This window comes from Protopterus annectens, chromosome 1.part0 (assembly GCF_019279795.1).
Source record: "Protopterus annectens isolate FY-2018-M chromosome 1.part0, PAN1.0, whole genome shotgun sequence".
In the NCBI taxonomy this organism is placed as follows: domain Eukaryota; kingdom Metazoa; phylum Chordata; order Ceratodontiformes; family Protopteridae; genus Protopterus; species Protopterus annectens.
This window is the reverse complement of record NC_056725.1, coordinates 1,632,047,567-1,632,069,909: the sequence shown is the minus strand read 5'-3', so window position 1 is coordinate 1,632,069,909 and position 22,343 is coordinate 1,632,047,567. Positions and strand designations below refer to the sequence as shown.

The following is a 22,343-nucleotide window of genomic DNA, read 5'->3' as shown; positions in this document are numbered from 1 at the left end:
CATGTTGGATTCCACTCCCCAGGCTGTCAACCTTCACGTAACTCACTTGTAGTCCCACGAGGCAGATGATCTGATGGGGAGATGCACTTCATAAAAGTCAATCAAAGTACCTAACTAGGGGAGTGGCTAGTGCAATGATGTCAGAAATATCACAGATGAAAACCCCCAACCCCCAAAAAGTCTGAGTAAACAACCTTTACGGCTCCTAGTCTACACCAGAGTTCTCAAAGGCATAGGGCTTCCATAAAAGAGTTAACCATCAACCGTTTCATCCTATTTTTTTGGCTGCCATTTCATCCTATTTTTTTTGGCTGACCTCACTTGTGTTCATAGTTCATTCCAAAATTCATATCACAAACAAATGGATGCACTGCCTCTGTGTCATTGGACCTACTCAAGCTTATTTTTAAATTTATTAGAAACTTTCTATACATCAAAGTATTGTTGTGTAGAACAGAAACATTTTTAAAAGGTATTTCTTGAAGGGAGGTCTACTGTGTACTAAAAGAAATTCACCAAAGAAATAATACTTAAACTGATTCAGCTTAAATATCTATTATAGCTAGGTGGCTCTGTGACATTTTATTTTTTTATTTATCCTTTATTTATACATTTACATACAGGAATGAGGCCCTGACTATGAGTCAGTCAATTTGAATATGAATAGTGGCACAGGTACTGGAAGAGCTGGAGAGGATAGGAGCGAGCAGTTTACTCTAGCTCACTCATCCCAGTGGGAGGGAGATAGTGGTCCTCGTCAGGCCAATCTGTTCCCATGCCACTGGAGAAATACATATTACTGATGGATGCAAGCTTGGGGGGTGTAGGCTACATGATCCCAAGCTGATGATGGTAGCCATCATGGGTGCATGAGCATGCACACATTAGGCAGGGCACAGGACACCTCTGAGGTGGCACAGGGGCACACATTAACCTCCAGGATTTGGGTTAGGGTCATACACGCATAACCTCATTGTTCAGATAACAGTAACAGTAGAGACTACCAATAATGCTTGTACGACAGTCTCCCCTATCATGCTCTCCTTCACTGGGGTACCCAGGGACAGGGGAACAAACAGGTCAGGCTCACGGGGGGGGGTGCTCAGCGGCTGGCAGGCATAGTAGGAAAGAGCATCTAGAAACAAATGGATGTAGCTTGTTGCTGAGTCAATTTAGCATTATGATATGAAACTTTTATAGCTCTAGTACTGATTTGAAACCATAAATTATAAATAAATGAACAGCACCAAAGATTTGAACATGTCAGTGTTTATATTCATACAAGTTAAGCATCTTGGAAGATAGCCTGGAAAATAAGCATCTTTCTCTGCAGGCATTAAATATGTATTATAAAATATCATGAACTGAATAAACAGCAACTTGTAAGGAATACCCTGAAAAGCACTGTTCCAATGGTGGATCCATAAACTGTGGCATTAGAAGAAGATCATGATTTTTCCAAGGAAGCGTATAAAGGGGTGCCTTTATAAACTAGATTCAATAAGAGTTTTTATGACATGTTTACTTAGCTTAGCAGATAATAATGCTTGTTTAAGTTTCATAAAATTTAAACACTTCATCTTATTGAAGTTAATATTGTGAAAGTTTGTGCAGATCATGTGACATCTATATTAACCACATATCCTAACAGCAGGAAATTTTGAATAAAAAGCTTTTGTAAAGAATTTAAGATACATAAAGTTATGGCAATCAATAATTTCTGCCTATTAAAATACGGACTAAGAGTAACAAGTTTAGAAAATGATTCCACAAATGTTGCTCAATGCATTTAAGAAAGTACTGCCCAGTCATCAAGCTAATAATGTAACTGTTTCACCTGCCACTTGACACGAGCTAGCAGTTAGTACCCAGAAGAAAGTAGAAGGGCTAGGGGAACGGTCATGGATAAAGTTGTGCTGTAATCTGGTTCTCATGTTTTTGAGAAAAGCAAGAGTGGCAGACATCAAAATAAAGGAAAAAGAGGAAGTGCTTCTTGGCTTAATCTTCTCTGGGGATTACTATTAAATATAGATTCATTACTGACTTACTTCACATCTAAATAACTTAAAGAGCAGAGTATGAGGGAAGAATGGAAAGTGGACCAAAAAGACATGAAAACTGCCATCAGTAGTGTCATAGTATATGTAAGACACTCTTCAAAAATTGGTCACTGTGCGTTTAATGAAAATATTTTCTTAAAAACAAAAATACATACCGTCTTTAATTTTTTCATCTTGTGGGAAGCCTCCATCTGGCTGCACATCGGCTGCAATCAAAACTGCTCTGGAGTCTTCTAAAACCTAAGAATATAGCAGATGATCATACAGCTGCATTACTTTTGGTTTACAGAGTATAGTTACTGGTCATTATTAAACTGCATTACAGTGCAAGACTCCCAGTGCTGACATTTTTCTAAAGATTGTATTGCTTCTGCTTAGATGGTAAAACACATTCAGTCTGTTGACAGAGAAACCTGTTGTCTAGCTGGGATACCAGTAACCAGGGTTCAGCAATGTGCAGAACATAAGGCGACGGGGGTAGTAAGCAGCTAAAAGGTAGCTCTTGTTTCCTAGGGAAGGTGGAGGGACTATGGGAACAAAGATGGATTCTAAAATGCTAGGGTTAGGCCCATAAGGGTGGCACTTATTTATGGATATGCCTCCTGCATCTTTGAAAATGTCAACACCCTAGGAACATAAAGTCCTAAGAGCTGATGTCAACTCATCCTTGAAATCCTTACCATCACACCAATGCAGGGATATTCCTCTGTCACAATAGTTACACTAAAGCCTAAAACAACTTCTAATACACATAGCCTCTCTCTGCATAGCTGAGGCATTTATCCAGGATAGCCACTATCTGTTACACTGGGCTTGGGGATAAACTGGCAAGGGGCTGTAAACAGAGAAGGTTTGTGAATGCTGCTGGTACAAATGATACTTCCATTAAGAACACAAAATATGCAGTTCTAAGCAAAAAAAAGTTTAAAATAAAAATGCATTTTACAAACCCACTTCATTAGTCATACGTTTAAGCTAAACTTCAGAAAATGCAGCTGCAGAGTAAAGTATTATTAGAGCCTTATGTCTGCAGCTTTTACATGAAACTAAAAAATCATGACCTCTATGTTAGAAAAGTACAGTTTTGTACCTACCATAAATGTAGATGTTCGAGGATTCCCTTGCTGCAGTCCTAACTATCGGGTATAGTCCGCGTCCCAGTCGGCCCGAATACCAGAGTATAAGGCTGACGTCGGTCATGGCGCCTTAGACTGACGTCAGTACGTCAGGGTACTAATGCGCATGACCGGCGTCATTTCCTCAGTCTTTTCTTGCCCCAGATGTCAGAAGACCCAAAAAGACAAGTCCCAAAAACAACCTGCACCAAAAAACATGTACAATATATACAACAATATATACAAAAAATATAAGCATGTAAACTCACCTACACAACCACCCCGAAACACAGAGGGGAAGGAGGGAGGGTAAATTGGACTGCAGCAAGGGAATCCTCGAACATCTACATTTATGGTAGGTACAAAACTGTACTATGTTCTTCGTCTTCCCTTGCTGCAGTCCTAACTATTGGGTAGAATCCCAAAGCAGAGGTAAGGGAGGCTGGCAAATTATAAAGTAGCAGGAGCTGACAACATGCCCTGTAAAACAGCTGTGGCAAAACCAGCCCTAGTCTTAGAGTATATAGGCAGGTGATAATGCCTAGAGAAAGTATGTACTGAACTCCAAGTAGCTGCTTCCAGAATATCCTTAGTTGCCACCCCCCTTAGAAATGCTGTTGAAGTGGCAGTAGCCCTAGTGGAATGAGGCCTAATCCCAGCTGGAACCTCTTTGCCATGATGGGAATAACAAAATGCAATGCAAAAGCCAATCCACCGAGAAATAGTTTGTTTTGACACAGGCTTGCCCTGTGAACTCAAAGCAAAAGAAACAAGTAACTGCTGAGACTGCCTAAAATTCTTAGTCCTGCTCAAATAATAACGCAATTGCCTGTGTACATCTAAAGTGTGCAAAATCTTTTCCCCTTTATTTTGAGGATCTGCAAAAACGTAGGCAAATGAATAGTTTGGTTTAAAGCCACACTAGAAACCACCTTAGGCATAAAGGAAGGATTAGTACGTAATGATACCCTGTCCTTATGGAAAATCAAAAGGGCTCTACTGCCATAAGGGCCTGCAACTCAGACACCCTTCTTGCAGAAGTAATAGCCAACAGAAAAGCAGTCTTCCATGACAAATATTTCAATTCAGCAGTAGCTGCAGGCTCAAAAGGTTGTAGAGTAAGTTTTTCCAACACAAAATTGAGATCCCAAGCAGGAGTAGGAGCTCTACGTGGGGTCTTATATTCTTTGCCCCTCTAAGAAACTGCTTGAACAAAGGATGCGAAAACAAAGGTGGGTCACAATCATAGTGAGCTGAAATTGCTGCAGCATGAATCTTTATGGAAGAGAAGGACAAACCTTTGTCCAATAATTCAGTAAGATATTGAAGAGCCACACTCAAATTAGGCTCTGAAATCTCCAAATTCTTTGCTGTACTCCAAAATAAAAATCTCTTCCATTTTTCTGCGTACACTCTCCTAGTACTAGGCCTTCTAGCTTCCATAATCACATTTAAAACTTGTTGAGGAAGCTGAGACCTGCTGTGCTTCAACACAGAATATGCCAAGCGGTGAGATGAAGAGATTGAAGCTTGACATTGAGCAGATGACCGTCCTTCTGAGATAACAGATGAGGAATCAGAGGTAAAGGCCATGGAGGCTTCTCTACAAGACTCCGTAGAAGTGGGTACCAGTGTTGCCGAGGCCAATCTGGAGCTATCAAAATCATCCTTGGCCTGTCTTGTCTGACCTTTAATAATACCTTTGGAAGAAGAGGCAGAGGTGGAAAGGCATAGACATGAAGGTTTTTCCAACTGAAAGACAGAGCATCCACTTTCCAAGCTGTGTGATGAAACCCCTTTGTGCAATACTTTGGCAGCTGGTGGTTTAGAGGAGAAGCGAACAGATCTATGTCTGGAGTTCCCCATGACACTGTCAATTTCTGAAACACATGAAGATCCAGTTTCCACTCGTGGGGATCCATGATTTGTCTGCTTAATACATCTGCTAGGGAGTTCTGTGCTCCTGGCAGAAACCTTGCCTGAAGAGTTAGTTGCAGGCTCAACGCAGTCTCCCATAAAATCATTGCTTGCCTGCATAGAGGATAAGAATGTGTTCCCCTTGCTTGTTGATGTACCACATGACAGTTGTGTTGTCTGTTAGAATCAACACCTGCCCTGGAAGAAGTAACTCCTTGAAAGCCATCAATGCAAACTGGACTGCTAACATCTCCTTCATGTTGATATGTAGATGCTGTAGTCTGGCAGGCCACTTGTCTTGTATCCACTTTCCATTTAGATGAGCTCCCCAAGCAGTGTCCGAGGCATCTGTCGTTAAAATCTGACTCGCCTCTGGCCGGGTCACAGAGAGTCCCTTGTTTAGGTGACATTCCTGAGCCCACCACAAGAATTCCTTTTGAAGGCAAGGTATTATGTGAATGACAGTGTCGAAATCTTGGCAGTGCTGTGTCCATACATTTTTGAGATACCATTGCAGCTTCCTCATATGCAGTTTGGCATTGGGAAGCACCAGAATACAAGATGCCATGAACCCTAATGCTTGAAGGACTGTCCTTGCAGTCAGCACGGACTGATGAGATAGTTGATGGAAGTAAAGTGACAGACTCTTTTGTTTGTCCGGGGTTAAAAAGGCCATCTGGGCTGCTGTATTCAGTCTCACACCCAGAAAGCACATGTCTTGAGAGGGTACTAGACTGGACTTTATTTCGTTCACAGAATACCCTAGGCATCTTAGCACTGCTATGACATATTCCAGATGCTGTAGAAGGTCTTCCTTTTCTTGAGCCAGAATCAGGCAGTCGTCCAAGTAAGGATAGATGTGAATGCCTTGAAGCCTGAAGTAAGCTATCACTGGAGCCAGAACCTTTGTGAATACTCTGGGCACAGTAGATAAGCCAAAGGGCAATGCAGAGAACTGATAATGAAAATCTCCAGTTCGAAACCGCAGATACTTTCTGCAACTTAGCCTTATAGGCACATGAAGGTAAGCTTCCTTGAGATCCAAAGTTACCATCCAGTGATCCTTGCCCAGCAGAGGTAACAGTTGCTGTAACGTCAACATCTTGAACTTGGGAATGTCCAGATAAGTGTTGAGGATAGATAAATCCAAAATTGGTCTCCACGTGTTCCCCTTCTTTGGTACTAGGAACAGGCGAGAATAAAATCCGAAGCCCCTTTCTGATACAGGGACTGGCTGAATGGCCCCTATCTGGAGTAACTGAGAAACTTGCCTGTGAGCCTCTTTTCTTTGTGGAGGAGGAACATCTGGCATGCCTTTGAAAGGGGGCATTGTGTGGAAATAAAATCTGTAACCGTGATGAATGATATCCAGCACCCATCTGTCTTGAGTGATTAAATCCCAATTTTCTTTGAAAAGAGACAATCTTCCTCCCAAAGGAGCTGCCAGATGAGAATCCACTGGCAGCTGAAAAGGCAGGTCATTGGTTCTGCTTACGAAAGGACTGACCCCTGCCCTCACCAGAAGTCTGAGCAGGTGAACTGTCTGATCTAGGCCTAAGGAACCTTGAGCCCTGCCCCTACCACGTCTAGACCTACCCCTAGACTGGGAACCATAAGCAGGATATGTCCACCCCTTAGCAGGCCAATTTCTACTAAACTTGGAGGCTGCACCTGCAAAAATCTTTAACAGTCTGCATAGACTTAGCTTTGTCCTCCATTTTCTTTAAAACTGCTTCCACAGGCGGTCCAAACAACACATCAGACTGTAAAGGAGCATCCAAAATCCTGGTCTTAACATGCTCAGCTAAATTCTGATCCTTCAACCAGGCATGTCTGCGAAGAACAGAACTAGTAGCAGCCACCCTCGAGGAGGCCTGAACAGCATCAAAACCACACTGCAAAGAATGCTTACCCACTTGTTCAGACACATGAACCAAATCCAGCAATTCTTTACACTCAATACCTTCCGCCAAAGCATCCACCTTAGATTTCAATTGTGAAAGGAGATAATTCTGATATTTCAGCATATGAAACTGACAATTCAACGCCCTCATGGCTAGAGTGGAAGAAGTATATACTTTCTTACCCCACCTATCCAAAGCCCTTGCCTCTTTATCAGAGGGTACAGGATTTTTAACCACAGAAGCTTTAACACCTTTAGGCCCCTGAGAAACAGTTTCTGGGTCCGCCCTAGGACTCTTAAACAAATACTTATGAGCTTCGGGCACCCTATAATACCTATCAGGCTTAACAGGAGCAGGAGGCAAGGAATCAGGGTTCAGGGAAGCCTCTGCAAAAACATCCTCCACCACATTCAACACAGGAGGAATAGCTAAGGGCCTATGCTGGGGTAAAACAAGAATTCCCTAAGCCTTTTCCTGGAATCAGAGTAATCCTGGCCTTCCCATTTAAAGTGCTCCCTCATGGAGTGAAGAGTCTCTGAAAATGAAAAATCCTCAGGAGGAGAAGCCGTAGGAGTGGAATCATCCACATCAGAATCAGAATAAGTAGGAAAGTCTTGCAAGTCTTCCACAGAAGACTCTGAAGCCTGTGAACACTGTTCAAAACTATCAAACTCCTGTTCCACCCTAGGCCTCTTATCAGGCGGGGCATAGAACCTCTAATCAGAGTAATCAAATCTTCTGCCATTTTAAGCATATGTTTCTTAGGCACAGAGCCCGAAATGCTAGGAGAAGCCCCCACAGAAGCTGAACTTGGCCTACCTCTAAAAGAAGCTTTGGCAACAGAAGGAGAGGCCCTAACTACCTTGGGAAGAGAGGGAAGAACAGTTACCTGAGAAGCCCCTCAGCCTGGCCTACCTCCTGAGAGGGCACATCCTGTAACAGTAAAGTATCTGCCTGAGACTCCATAGAGACTCCTGGCAAAACCTCTGGCTCCCCTGAGCCTTCTAAAGAACCGGCGTCCGGGACTGCCGGTTCCTCACCCCTAGGCTTCACTGTTTTGTCCTTGCGCTTCTTGGATGAAGCGGCCCTGGGAGCATCCCCCGCCATATTATAATTGCAACGCTTCCCAAACACTAACCTAGCACAATCAAGCCTCCTCTTAATAGTGCGCTTGTTAAATCTAGCACAAGAGCGGCAACCAACAACGTCGTGCTCAGGCCCTAAACAAGGTATACACAATGTATGATAATCCCTATGCGGTATCTGCTTCCCACAAGAAATACAGTTATTCACTTTTTCTGACATCCGGTTAAATACTGAGGCAAGAAAAAACCAAAATGTTCCCCAACGGGGTACTTAGCCAACTCTGTTTCGGTCTGAAACTCCGGTTTCGGAAAATCTCAGAACGCCAACCTGCACTCGCAAAATTGCTTCTGCATCGGACCATGCGGCAAAAAAGACTGAGGAAATGACGTCGGTCATGCGCATTAGTACCCTGACGTACTGACGTCAGTCTAAGGCGCCATGACCGACGTCATCCTTATACTCTGGTATTCGGGCCGACTGGGACGCGGACTATACCCGATAGTTAGGACTGCAGCAAGGGAAGACGAAGAACATCCAGAAAAGCATGTTTGCAACCGCTACTTGGAACTAGGGAAAAACAGCAGAAGATGATTTAGAACTATAATTCTGCATTTGCTGGTAAGAATTACGGAAAAGGAAACCTATAAGTCAGGGAACATAAAGCTGTTGATGGACTACAGAAAAGTATCACCAATATGTCAAAGGGTGGAGCAACAGGTCTGTAGTTAAAGAGAACTCTTTGGAAATGCATAACAGACTTTATTCAACATTGCTGTTTTTTGTGCCTAAACTCCATTAAATGTATTATTCGATACATATATCTAACACTGGTGAAAGTAGCATAACTTATGTTAACACAACATTAAAGTATCATTAGATAGCAATGAACATTAAATACCTTCTTATATACTGATCATCTGATACCACACGGAGATAAACTGCAGCAAGTACATAAAAAAGAAGTTATGTCTTACCATAACGTTCCATCTGTGTTGTCAAGCTTCACTAATCCTTGACTGTGGGCTCAGTTCCAAGCCTTGGAACCGACTCAGCCGTTTATTTCAGCTCGCGCCTTCTAAACTTTTGAGCTAGGCTTTTACCCATAATGCTCCTCTCAAATGACCTCACACTGAGTTTGCCTAAAACAGTGGCAGGCAAATAGTAAATAGGAAGAAGAGGCCAGATATGTGTCCATAATATGAAGCCAGTCCTGGGAGAGTTCGATCCACTAAGAGTCTCAGGCTGGGAGATGGCGGGAGGGGATGTCAAGGATTAGTGGAAGATCAACAACACAGATGGAATGTTATGGTAAGACATAACTCTGATGTCAATCTTCATGTAATCCTTGACTGTGGGACAGAGTCCCAGCTACCTAAATCTTGGGAGGTCTCACAGAAGAATACTCCTGAGCACCATCGAACCGAATGATGCCCGTCCCCTAGAGACTTGATCCAGCTTGTAATGAGTGATAAAGGTATGAGAAGACGCCCAAGTGGCTGCTGCTCAAATGTTCTCTAAAGAGGCTCTGACATGAAAAACTGCTAAACTTGCTGCAGCTCTAGTTGAATGGGCCTTAACTGGGTGTGAAGGATGGAGCCCTTTTGACTGACAAACAAATGTAATACAGTCTCTAAGTCATTTCGCCAAGGTAACCTTTGAAACTGGATTACCTAAAGAAAGAGAAGAAAAGGAAAAAAAACAATTTATTGGATTTTCTGAAGTCTTTTGTTATTTGAAGATAAAAACGTAACTATCTGTGGACGTCTAATAAGTGAAGGGAGTACTCCCCTTTGTTGGAAAAAGACCAGTAGCTGAAGTGTCTGATTGATATTAGATTCTGAAACTACTTTCGGTAAAAAGGATGATTAGTCCTAAGGGAGACCCTGTCTTTGTGAAATATTATGTAGGGTGGTTTGCAGAACAAAGCCTGGAGTTTAGATACTCTTCTGGCAGATGTGATAGCTACTAAAAATAAAGTTTTCTAAGTCAGAAACTTTAAGTCCCAAGGAATTAAAGGTTCAAAGGGAGCCAAAGTAAGGGACTGAAGAACTAGTGTTAGATCCCACGGAGGAATGGGTTCTGTAAAAGGAGATCTTAACATTAGGGCTCCCTTTAAGAAGGCTTTACAAGGTTTGCGTGACATAAGGGATGACCCATTAAAACCCATATGGAAGTTAGAGACTGCCGCAAGATGGACTTTAATTGTTGAGGAAAAGGAACCAGATTGATAGAAGTTAGCTAAAAAATCCAACACATTATGAATCTGGGTTGTATAAGGGTCAAGTTTGTTCATAAGGGCCCAACTTGCAAACTTTTCCCATTTACTTTGATACAGTTTCCTAGCTAAAGGCTTGTGATAGGCCACAATGATTTGATTGCCAGGCATGCTTCCCTTTTTTCTCCTGTCCATCATGGGAATTAGAGAAGCCATGCTGTGAGTTTGAGATGCTGGAAGTTCAGATGAAGCATGCCCTCCGAATGGGATAGCAGGTCTGGAGCTGGGTCCAGTATCTATGGTTTCTGAAGAAGATGAAGCCAAAGGAAGGGAAACCAAACTTGTCGAGGCCAAAAGGGGACAATGAAGATTATTGAGTTCTCCGACCTCTTGGATTTTTTTAGAAACTGGGAAATCAAAGGAGTCAGGGGAAAGGCATAGAGAAGACCTGGGGGCAATCGTGGAGAAGACAGTCTCTGGTGACTCCCCCAGAGGGAGGATTAGGACAAAGTAACTGCTGCATTTGTTGTTCAAAGGGAATACAAAAAGATCGCAGCAAGGTTAGCCGCAGTGATGAAAAATCTCTTTTGCCACCACAGGATTGAGGGACCACTCGTGAGGAATGAGAATAGTTCTGCTCAGCTTGCCCACTATCAAGTTGGAGCTCCCCGGGTAATGCGCATTGCTGTGAGAAAGAGGTAGGAAGAAATCCCCCATTGCCAAATTCTGAGGGCTTCTTGATACAATGGGTAAGATTTCGTTCTCCCTTGCTTGATGACATATCAAACTAACGACATGTTGTCCATTTGAATTGCTACCAGTCCCAGAGGAAGGGCATTGTGGAATGCTTGCAATGCTAATAGCACTGCCCTCATCTCCAGAACATTGATGTGCAAGTTGGCCTCCAGTTGGGATGATGTGCCTTGGACTGTCCTTCCCAGATAATGCCTCCGCCACCCTATCTGGGAAGCATTTGTGATCACTATGGCTTGGGATTGTGGAAGAATGAATGAATGATTGACCCAAGAGAATCTCGATGAAATGGAGCCACCATGAAAGATCTTGTTTGCAGCGATTGGTAATCACAATTAGGTAAGAATTAGTTGATGTATAAGAGATCACTGGGAGGCAAGTAACCACTGTAAGATTCTCATGTGATAGCTTGCTAAGGGAACAAGAGTGACTGAGGCTGCCATCGAGCCCAGTACTTTTAGTACTAATCTGTCTGGAACCCTTTTACTTTGGATAATTTGTCCAACCTGAGGTCTGATCCTTTGTAGTCTTTCTAGTGGAAGTGAAGCAATTCCTGTAACAGTGTCCAACTGGGCCCCAATGAATTCTAATTGTTGAGAAGGCTGTAAATTTGACAATTTGTAATTATTGTAATGCCTAGAAATGTACAGAGATGCAGAGTGTAATCTCTTGCCTGCTCTGACGCCTGGTAGTAGCAGTGAGGAGCCAGTCATCGAGGTGTGTAAAAACTCAAAGCCCTTTCAGTCTGAGATCAGCTGCAACCACTGCCATGCATTTGGTGAACACCCTGGGGGCTGAAGTGAGTCCAAAGGGCAGTGCTCTGAACTGGAAATGACTGGATCCCAGCCAGAAGTGCAGGAAACTCCTGGAGCAATTGTCCATTTTGGTGCATTAATATGCGTCCTGGAGGTCTATAGAGCACATCCAATTGTCTTTTTCCAAGAATGGAAGTATAGACTGTACAAAGACAGTCCGGAACTTGGTTTGCTGAACTGCCTTGTTGAACTGGTTGAGATCCAAGATGAGTCTCCAGTCCCTTGTTTTATTTGGGCACTAAAAAGAATCTTGAGTAAAAGCCAGATCCTATTTGGTCTGGTGGGACTTTCTGGATGACTCTTTTGTCGAGCAGTTTTTGAATTTCTACAACTGCTGCTCCCCTGTGATTGGGTGGAACATCAAGGAGTCTTTTTTAAGTTTTTAGATGTATGGATAGTGGGATTTTGTAACCTCTGGACATTATTCCCTGCACCTATTTGTCCAAAGTTATTAGTTGCCGGGCAGGCTAGTGCAGGGATAGTCATCCCCAGACTGCCTCCAGAGGACAGCAATTGGGCCTCCCTTCAGGGGTGCTGGGAGGAAATATCAGAGAAAATGTCTAGACCCCTGGTTCTGCGTGCCACTTCTACCTCTGGGGTGGTATCTTTCATTACTTCCCCCTCTTCCCCAAGGAAAGTATTTGCCACATGAATCATGGAAGGCCTTTGGGGTTTTTTAAACCATAGTCTCCCATTTCTCTGATTCCTAGAGGAGTGAAGAAATGTATGCCTATAGCAGAAAGGATCTTCCCATTTTTTCACATCTGGAGAGAGTGTCTTTAACTCTGGGGTCAAAAAGGGGTGATCCATCAAACAGAGTGTTGGTGAATGATGCTTTAAATGGCTCCGCAAAATCACACAAGCGCATCCAGGAATGCATTCTAATGGCTATGCCAGAACCCGCCACTCTTGTCGCCCTTTCAGCTGCTTGGGCAATCAGCCGACGAGTTAGAGATCGCATCAAGGGTTGTGAGCTGTGAGGCAACTTTGTCCCATACCTCTTTAGCTACTGCTCCTGAGAGGGGATCAGATCCCTCTGCAACCTTGTGAAATGCGCCATGTAATTAAGGGACCTGAGAGCAAAGGTCATTGAAGTGTAAACGAGCTTCTCAAATCTATCCATAGTCCCAGACTCCTTGTTGGGAGGGTGGATAGTCAGACTTTCCTCAGCAAGTTCCTTCTTTGTAGCTGCCGCTATCACCATGGCATCAACGGGTATGCTTTTTGACCAGTGTTGTTCGTCTTTAGGGGCTGAAAGGATCCGGTCAGGTCTCTTGGGAATTGGTTCAATGGAGTCGGGCATCTTCCACACCCGCTGTGCGATTAGTTTGATGAGATCATCAGCGGGTGGAGAGATCCAAGAAGTAGAGGGTTGGGCACGAAAAGCCTCCAGGTATACAGACTCCTCGGAAGAAGGCTAGAGGGAAGACCAGCCAGTCCTCTGTTTTAGGATTTTCAGAATGTCCCCAAAGGAAACAGGGGTTGACCTGGGGGAACCTTCCCCTTCATCAAAGTTGGTATTTTTGGTGAAAGACTCTCTGGGGACTCTAAGTGCTTCCGCTTGCACTTTCTCTTCGCAGGTACTTCTTTGGGGCGATGTTCCAGGGAAGTATCCAAACAGGAAACCACCAAGATGAGTCTTTCCTGGTGCTTTTCTGCCCTCTATCCAGGGAATGAGAACGATGGAGCTCTGGATGAGGGGATGTTGACATGTGTCCCGACAGGGATGGCAGAGACTGTAAGTCTCCAATGGACAAGACCTTCTCCATGACTCGGAAGGCCAAACCCCCCCCCCCCCAGTAAAGGGATGGGAGCCCAGAACTGAAATAAACTCCTTTGGAACAGAGGTTCCACCCTGCACAGAGGAGTAGACCCCCGAAACCAAAGTCTGGGTCGATCCTACAAAGGCAGAAGCGCCAAGGGTCATGGACGGCTCCAAAGTTAAAGAAGTTGACTCCTGCACCTCGGACCCAACCAAGAAAACTCGACCCTGGGAGGCCTCCGGTGACGAAAGGCTGGAGGAACTCAAGACAGCCTCTTGACAGTTGAGATGAAGTTGCCACCAGAACCAAGACAGTTGACGCTGGGAATGTCAGAACCACGGGCTCCCATGTCTCAATAGGAGTTGGAGGAGGAACAGGTGGTGTCATAGTAGAACTGGCTCTGACGACAGCTTGGCTAGGAACCAAAGAGAACCCCCTTACAGTGAGGAGCTGATCCACCAGTCTCATGATGTCTGCCTCTGAGAGACTCTTAGTGGACCAAACCAATGCAGTCAATACAGACCTAGGGAGTCTGACATCAATGAGGGGGCTGGGAGGTCTATCCTTAAATGGATCAGTTGAAGGAGAGTACCTAGATCTTGCTACCAAGATTAATTGTGGCTGTTCTGATACAGGTTTGTCTGTTGGTGCTGAGGAAACCAATGTCAGCTCTGAAGTTTTTGTTGGTGTCCAGTCATGTCCTACTTTCAGTGCCGTTGAACTCATCAGCATTGAAGAGTGCTTTGAAGACTTCTTAGAAGGTTCCGAAGCACTTGGAGCCAAAGAAGGACATTTCCTAGAAGAAGGAGAAGGAGAAGATGATGAAAATGAAATGACTTCTGTTTTTGACACAGAAATGGCCTCTTCAAAGTCACTCTTCAAAAGGCCTTTCAGAATGAGCTTGTTCTTACGTTCTGTAAGAGTCCTGGTAGAGAAGCCATGACAGGCAGAGCAATTCTCTTGCAAATGAACTTTGCCTAGACAGTATAAGCACAATGTATATCTGTCCAAATTGGGGATTTTGCCCTGACATTTAAGACACCTCTTAAAACCTGAGGTGGCTTTAGAAGATTTTGCTGGAGACTCAGCCTTTTTCTCCATAATGAGCAGAAGTTTAAAAAAAAAAATTCACACACATACGTCAAGAAATGAGGCTTATTTATTTTTTAACTTACAGATATCTAGAGAGAAAAATAGAGACAATAGCAACTATGGTAAAGAGGAGTACCTTAAAAAAGGTAAAAGGGGAGTACCAACAATGGTACTATGAAGGACTACATACCTTAAAAAAGGTAAAAGGGGAGTAGCCAACAACGGTACTATGAAAAGACCACCAACGGTAAAGAGGAAAGTGAAAAAGAGAGGCACTCACGCATGCGGAAATCAACTAATGAGAGGAGTGGGTAAAGAAGAGATTTACTAGAAGAGAAAAAAGACCTCATCAAAAGAAAAATTAAGGAAAAACTTACTTAAATCTTAAACCAAGGCTTGAGAGTGGTTGAACATGTCCGACACACGAAGCAGCAAATGAGATCTGAGGTAATTTGAGAGGAGCATTATGGGTAAAAGCCTAGCTTGAGAGTTTGGAAGGCACAACCTGAAATAAACGGCCAAGTTGGTTTCGAGGCTCGCAACCAAGCCCACAGTCAAGGATTACGTGAAGATTGACAACATCAGATCTGAGGTTTCCATATAACCATGACAAGCTTGTCTTGTGGCACAGTCTTAGAACAGAATAATAAAAAAACAAACAAACAGATAAGTCGGATCTGTCACGCAGAGGTAAGGAACCCTAACTGTGACCCAGGTTTGATGAGTGGACCCATACCCTAATAATTTGGTCAGTAGGATAAGGACTGAGATTTATTTTTGCTAATTTGCTTATCAAGGGCTACTGATGCAGTTTATCATTTAGGATGGCAGGTCCCCAGACGAGACCACAAACTCCAGATCAATGGCAAGTTCATGATGCTCGCATATTGAATATTGAGTAGGAGAGTGGGTAGACCATAGCAAAAAGCCTTTCACAATCAACAGGGTAGTTCCATACCAGACTGTTCCAATCTCCCTTCTGCATGATTCCTGGATACTTATTCAATGATTTTTCCACTTGCAGGAAATTCATAAGCCAGGGATGTCAAAGCAGAATACTAAGGAAGGGATCCAAGAAAAGGCTAATGGCAGCTGGCTGACAGGAGGAGCAAAAATAAAATTATTAATAAAAACACTATGTAATTTGGGCATACTTGCAGCATTTACTGTACTGACAAAAAGATGTAAAAAATAACCACACTATTTGATGTACCCTATTAATCAAAAATAGAAGGAACAATCTATCAATGTGAAACTCTGATTTGCAATGGTAATCTACTGCAGCAGTATAACAGAAGAAAGTGGAGGAAGATAGAATACATTAGCAGAATACAGCAGAGAAGATATTCTCTAACAAGTAAGGAGTATTAGTTGGTCTTGCACATGGTCTGTATGCATTTTGGTGATCAAAGATCAAACCAAGTATTGCAATCTTGCACCTTGTCTTGGGTTGAAGGAATGGCAAATCTACTGCAAGGAGAAAAAGGAAATCTAAGAAATGAAAATAGGAACATGTATTTCAAGTTTAAACTTAAATTAGTAACACAGACATTTGCATTTAAACAATATAGAAATGCAAACAAAAAGATTTTCAGTGTAAAAAAAAAGCATGACAAGATGAAGCTTTAGATTTGCACCTCTGTTTAATAGTGCAAATGAATATCAAGACATCTCAGACAACATTCAAATATAACACTACAGTGCATCTGCCACTGCTTAAACCAAGTCAAGATATGTGGGGATGACATGTGACTAACAAAAGGAATATAATCTCACCCACTGCCACCAATTAATATGTCACAGTACATACTTTACATATGAACTGCTGGCACCAATTCAACATGTGACTGTCAGTGGCTATGGTCTCACAATACACAATGCAGATCACAAAATAATACATAAGGGGTGAATGACCTTAACACAGTACAGTAATGCTTACTGCTACGTTAGGTTAACATCCAACTGCCACACCCAAATAAGATTCAGTTATACTCACTGGCTCCAAAGGATGTCCTCCACCTCAAAGCCCAGTGTCTTCCATTGCTCTCTTACCAACAGCAATTACAACTTGTCCAAAATTTTTTGCACATATAGAGCATCCCCTCACAAATATATTCCAGAAAGGTTAATGATAACTCTCCAACACCAACACCCTTTCCCTGTTTTATGGAATCACTGCCACTAGTTGGGTCCCTCTAGTACAACAAAACTACAATTACTGCCCATTCGTAATGCAAGTCAACCACAGACATTAGCAGTGCTGCTATGCTACTTTGATTATGGGATAACACTGCTAATTTAACTAGTTAGCAAAGCAATTCTTAGAACAGAGTAGTTCTGTAGTGTCATTCAGCCATCTGCGATGTTATAGATGGACTGTATTGGCAAGGCAGAGTACTACCAACAAGAAAAATGTTACTAAGTCTAGGACAGGTCACAATTCTGCAGACTGCTAAACATTGAGAGAAGCCAAAATACTTCCCTTATTAAATGCAAATATGGTAAACAACAGCTTGACAACAATATAAATAAGAATTACAGAAGTTAGGAATACCTGATCTTTAATTAAATGGTTAAGGATGGCACTTGTCTGAATGTTAAATATCTTCATGAGCAACATGTGGCAATGCAGCAACAGGTAACAAATGGTTTAAACAAAAGAGGTGAAGACTGCCATCAGATAAAGTCCCATCTGACAGGTCTGGAAGACAAGGTTATGAGCACAACTGTAATCCAACAAAATGGTGAGCGACCAGCAGAAAAAGCAGCAGCAAGTCCGGCATGGATAAAAGTTCCTTTAGGAGGTTTAACAACAAACTCAAACTTAAAAACAACAAAAAAATCATTAAAAAAGTGAGATAGTAGTGCTTTCATCCTGGTACCTTCTAGAACTTCCTCCGATAAATCTTAATAGACTACACCCACCCCTTAAATAACCTCTGTTGAAGCCACAATGCTTCCCTCTTCTCCAGAAGTAAAGAGTGTTCAAAAACACTACATATTATAACTTTAGTTCTTAATTTAATTACTTAAAAACAATTAAATATGAAACAATAAATTATTTATAAATAAAATATTTAAAAATTAAACAGACACCTATATAAAATAAATTACTACTAATAAACCATAGATGAAAATTAGAAACAAGCATATTTATAAATTCATTAATTTCCTATCCCATCATAATATGTTAAACAATGTGTTGCAAGTATTATACAAGCATATTTAATAAAACTTAAAAAACAAACATCAAAAACACAAAAAAAAGCCATATCGACTCCACTGGGAACTGAACACAGAACCTTCTGCATGTAAGGCAGGCATAATAAACACTAAACTACAATCACCTTTCAAGGGTTTTCATTCTCAACAAACAAGCTATATTACATTGCAGTTATCATTAAGTTCTGGGGGTTTAAAAGCATTGAAAAAGAGCTGCAAGTACAGTTCCCTTATTTCTAGCCGTAGTTGCCAAGCCCCCCACCCCATTTCCCAGCATCCACTTTTTCTAAAATGACAAATTTGAAGGAGTGTTCAGGATAAACTAAAATACACTTTGCCATGGCACTTGAACTTTTATTCTTTTGAATACCATATACATGTTCATATATTCAAAACCTTAAAGCCTGTTCAGTTTTACCTATATAAAACAAGCTACACCCCTGACATAAAGCGCACTACACCACCCCAGTTGCTCTGCAATTAACCTCGCATTAAAATAAAATATTTTGTCCAAAACAGAACAGCTGTTCCCCACACTGATCCACATACATTGCGAACAATGTCCACATTTCTTCATACCACACCTTATTGGGTCCAATTTCATCACCCTTCTCTCTAATACACCTTTCAAGCATACCTCTCAACCATACCAACTTCCTCTGTATTTACCAGTTTTGAGGGCAAAATAATGAGGTGCCACAAATTTCTGAGTGACCTCTTCAATTTCCGAATTTTCAGAGGTTTTTTTTTTTGAATCCCCCTTGAAGTTGTTGCTGATGTCATCACGTGTGGGGAGCGTGTGTTATGACGTCAGCTTTGTGAGGAAGACTGCCAGCCAGCTGGAATTCAGCTAAGGGCACGGACTATGTCTGTAGTGTGTGTTTACCTCTGCATACATTCGTATGCTGATTCATTGAACATTGGCATTCGTATGCTGATTCACTGAACATCTGGACTTAACTTTCTTCTCTGCAGACAAAGAAATCCTTGAGTTAAGCTGCTTGTGCTTCCCAGACTGTAAACACGACATGATGTCTACTTTCATTTACCAGTTACTCTTTCTGGGCTGCTGTTCTGGATGTCCTCTCTGCAGCTGTTTCACATCTGGTACCAAAGGGGTAGTAACCTGTCAAGAAAGGAAGGTAGACGACATGCCAAGGGATGTACTTAAAATGTAAGTGGCCAAGTTACGTTTTGCAACATTTTTCATACTAGACAGACAGTGAATAGTTCCAGTACGTAACGGTTATTGTTGACCTACACCCCTCTTCCCTTCATAAAGTCTGGTTTTAGCTGCTAACACTGCATGTCTTACCTTAATTTAGGTAGACTTGCGTGTTCCATATTTTATCTTATGGACTGTATGCTGATTTAACAGAACAGCTTACTTTTCTGCAAAGAAAAATGTATATATTATTTTTTGGCATTACGTGCACAAAGCAGTAAACCAACGGATAGCTTTTAGAGGCAATATTTTGTTTCAATTTTAAGTAGAAAGCGGTTTAAAATAAGAGATGCTTATTTCTTCAAGACTGTGCAGCATTGCCTTTCAAAATAAAGGTTTATGATAAATAACTTGGTATAAAGAGGGCAGTTTAATGCAAAAGCAAAAAAGAAAGTGATGGGTGGCTAATGTGGTTCTTTTCTGTGACCCATGATTCCTCGATGTTGTCCTAAAGGAACGCTCCACAGCCACTATTCACATGTTTCCGTTAAACAGTAATTTTCAAAGATGAGACAATTATGTCTTAACACAGTAAATCTGTGCAAAGTCTGCACTGCAGTGCAGTGTACTAAACAGTCAGTAGTCGATAACAGGCAGAGTCCTCTCCGGACCGTCGTCTGCCCAGTCAGTGGGCGGCTCTTGCACTCCCAGTCCACTGTCTCCCACTCCCAGGAATCCAGATTCCAGACCCAGACAGGACAGGTCACAGCAGCTCAGGTGGCAACTCAACTTCCTCCTCATGATAAAATAAAAAAAAACATGACAGCAACTAGAATGTTTGAAGTTTTCAAGGCTGCTGCACTTATAATTTACATGTCAGTTATTTGTTGTTAAACATTATTTAAAATTATATAGATTTGCAACTATTACTGCAGTTACCAGAGGGTAGGTTTGCTTGTAAATACTATTCAGGATAGCAGTGCGTTTGGCTGCTCTTTCTCAGTGTGACATGCATGCTGCTGCATTTGTACTGGTAGCCTACATGTTTTCTATAATTTAGATGACTGTAATGAAGGCTGCATTTCCTAATGCTCCTACCATCTTGTTCCTTCTTTCTGGTGTATGAAGATAAAAAGTAAATTGTATTAACATTTGGAGTAGTCGTCATTACCAGATTGATGGGTGTTTGAATCATATAACCAGACATTACGCAGCTGTCCTGTTTTTGCAAAGATTAATTCATCTTTAGCATAGTGAAAATAGATTCTGCTCTCCAAATGTGAACTTCTAAAACTGAAAACCGTTGCCATGTAATAATAGTCATTACAATGAGAGGTATCATAAAGTTTATACAACTTTTACAGTCCACACAGCTGTAAGTGGTGATCAGAAGACTGAGTGCCATGTTTATTTTTTTCTTGATCAAATCATTTGCGTTAGTTTATCTACATTCACATGCATCCTACCTTTATATTTTTGCCTCCTGCCCATGTACTATTTTCATTTATTTAATTTAACTACATTCTACCCAGCGTTTTCAAGAAAAGGCTTCCGACTGTTTTTGGCTATTTTCACTCACTGTATATTAATGACTGCGTGACTCCAAAATATTTTCACATTGTCTCTCGACATTTTCTGTGAATGCTACTGGGATAATTATATAATATTAGTGTACAAACAATTAATTTTATTTTTATAAAAGAAAAATCTATTTTAGTTTTGTAGAAGTTCAAATATTAATATAAATAAAATGTTATTCTGTTTATTTTGTGTTTAATATCTTGCCTGTTCTTCAGTTTTCATTTAAAAGTTGGTATTCCATAACTCCACTGAAGTGGGCGTGGTTACATAATTCTGTATGCAGTTTTTATGTTAATAAGCATACAGTTTTTTGGCCAGCTGTACCTACTTTTTATGGGTCTTTGTCCAGATTTTTTATGATTTCAGGTTGAGAGGTATGCCTTCAAGTTGTTTCTTCTATATACCACAAAAGGTTGTTTTCCCCACTTTGGATACTATTTCACCATCTTCCCTAATAAAATTCCAGTTCTAACTAAGAACCCATCGGACAACTGTGCTGTCCATACTAAAACTAATAATAAATGCAGTTGTATATGTGCAGGGAGTACACACAGGGAAATTCACAGATCTCTCTCAAGTTTCTTGCCCCTTAGCCAGGATAGGCACATACTATCATCCCTTCTCTTTTTTATCACCTCCGATAACAATGCTTTGATCATTTTTTAGGGTACCCCCTATTCAAAAACATATTTGTCATAAAACCTCACTTTAATAAAATCATCAAACTCTGTTACTATTCTAGCCGCCATTGCATACTGGCTTTTAACTATCGCTTTCTTTTGATGGTATGGCTGGCTACACAAAGAGTGCAAAATAGTGTTAGAATAGGTGGGTTTATGATAAATCTTAGAATATAACTTCTATCTTCATAATTTTTCTCTAACAAGATATCAAGGTAAGAAATTTTGTCCTTGTCAACTTGCATAGTAAACCTCAAAAAATGGGTGGTTATATTGATGTATTGTCTAAAACACTCCAGTTGTTGCTTAGTGTCTTTCCAAATTACAAAGAAGTCTTCAAGGTATCGAATATAAAATCAAATAGAATTAAACTGCCTGTTAAAAATAAACATTTTCTCCCACTTGGCCATAATAATGTTCACAAATAATGACCCTACATTCGAACCCTTTTCCACTCCTTCCAACTGCAAATAAATCTTTCCATCAAAATAAATATAATTATTTTTCAAAATAATTTCAAGTATTTCAGAAATCAGAATAAGAATCACATTTATCAGCCAAGTATGCATGCATACAAGGAATTATAGTCTGGTTTCAGTGACTCTCCAAGTATGAATTACATAAATGACATACATACAACTATTAAGAACAAGACAAATGACATACATGCAACTATTAAGAACAAGACAAATATACATATACATACAAGGTGCAAAGTGCAACTCAGTGCATAAAATATTGAAGTACACTCTGAAAGAAACAAGTATTAACAATATGTAAACAATACTGCAGAATCCTCGGAGGCTTGGGAAAAAGAACACCCCAGCCTAATAAGCTGAGTTAACCGTTTATGAACTTGATGGCTTGTGAAAAGAAATTATTCTTATATCTGCTAGTTTTGGTGCGTATTAATCTAGAACGCCTGGTTGATGGTAATAGTTCAAACAGATGGTGGCCTGGATATGAAGGGTCGGT

General features: G+C 41.3%; 1 protein-coding gene across 3 annotated transcripts in view; it reads right to left on the bottom strand.

Annotated features, from left to right (window-relative positions):
* Positions 1 to 22,343, bottom strand: part of CCDC134 (coiled-coil domain containing 134) — a 1,075,626-nt gene that overhangs the window by 427,974 nt on the left and 625,309 nt on the right. For all 3 annotated transcript variants that reach the window (XM_044068206.1, XM_044068214.1, XM_044068222.1), the window contains one exon: positions 2,216 to 2,300. In XM_044068206.1, coding sequence (XP_043924141.1) covers positions 2,216 to 2,300 — 85 coding nt within the window. The remainder of the gene's footprint in view (positions 1 to 2,215; positions 2,301 to 22,343) is intronic.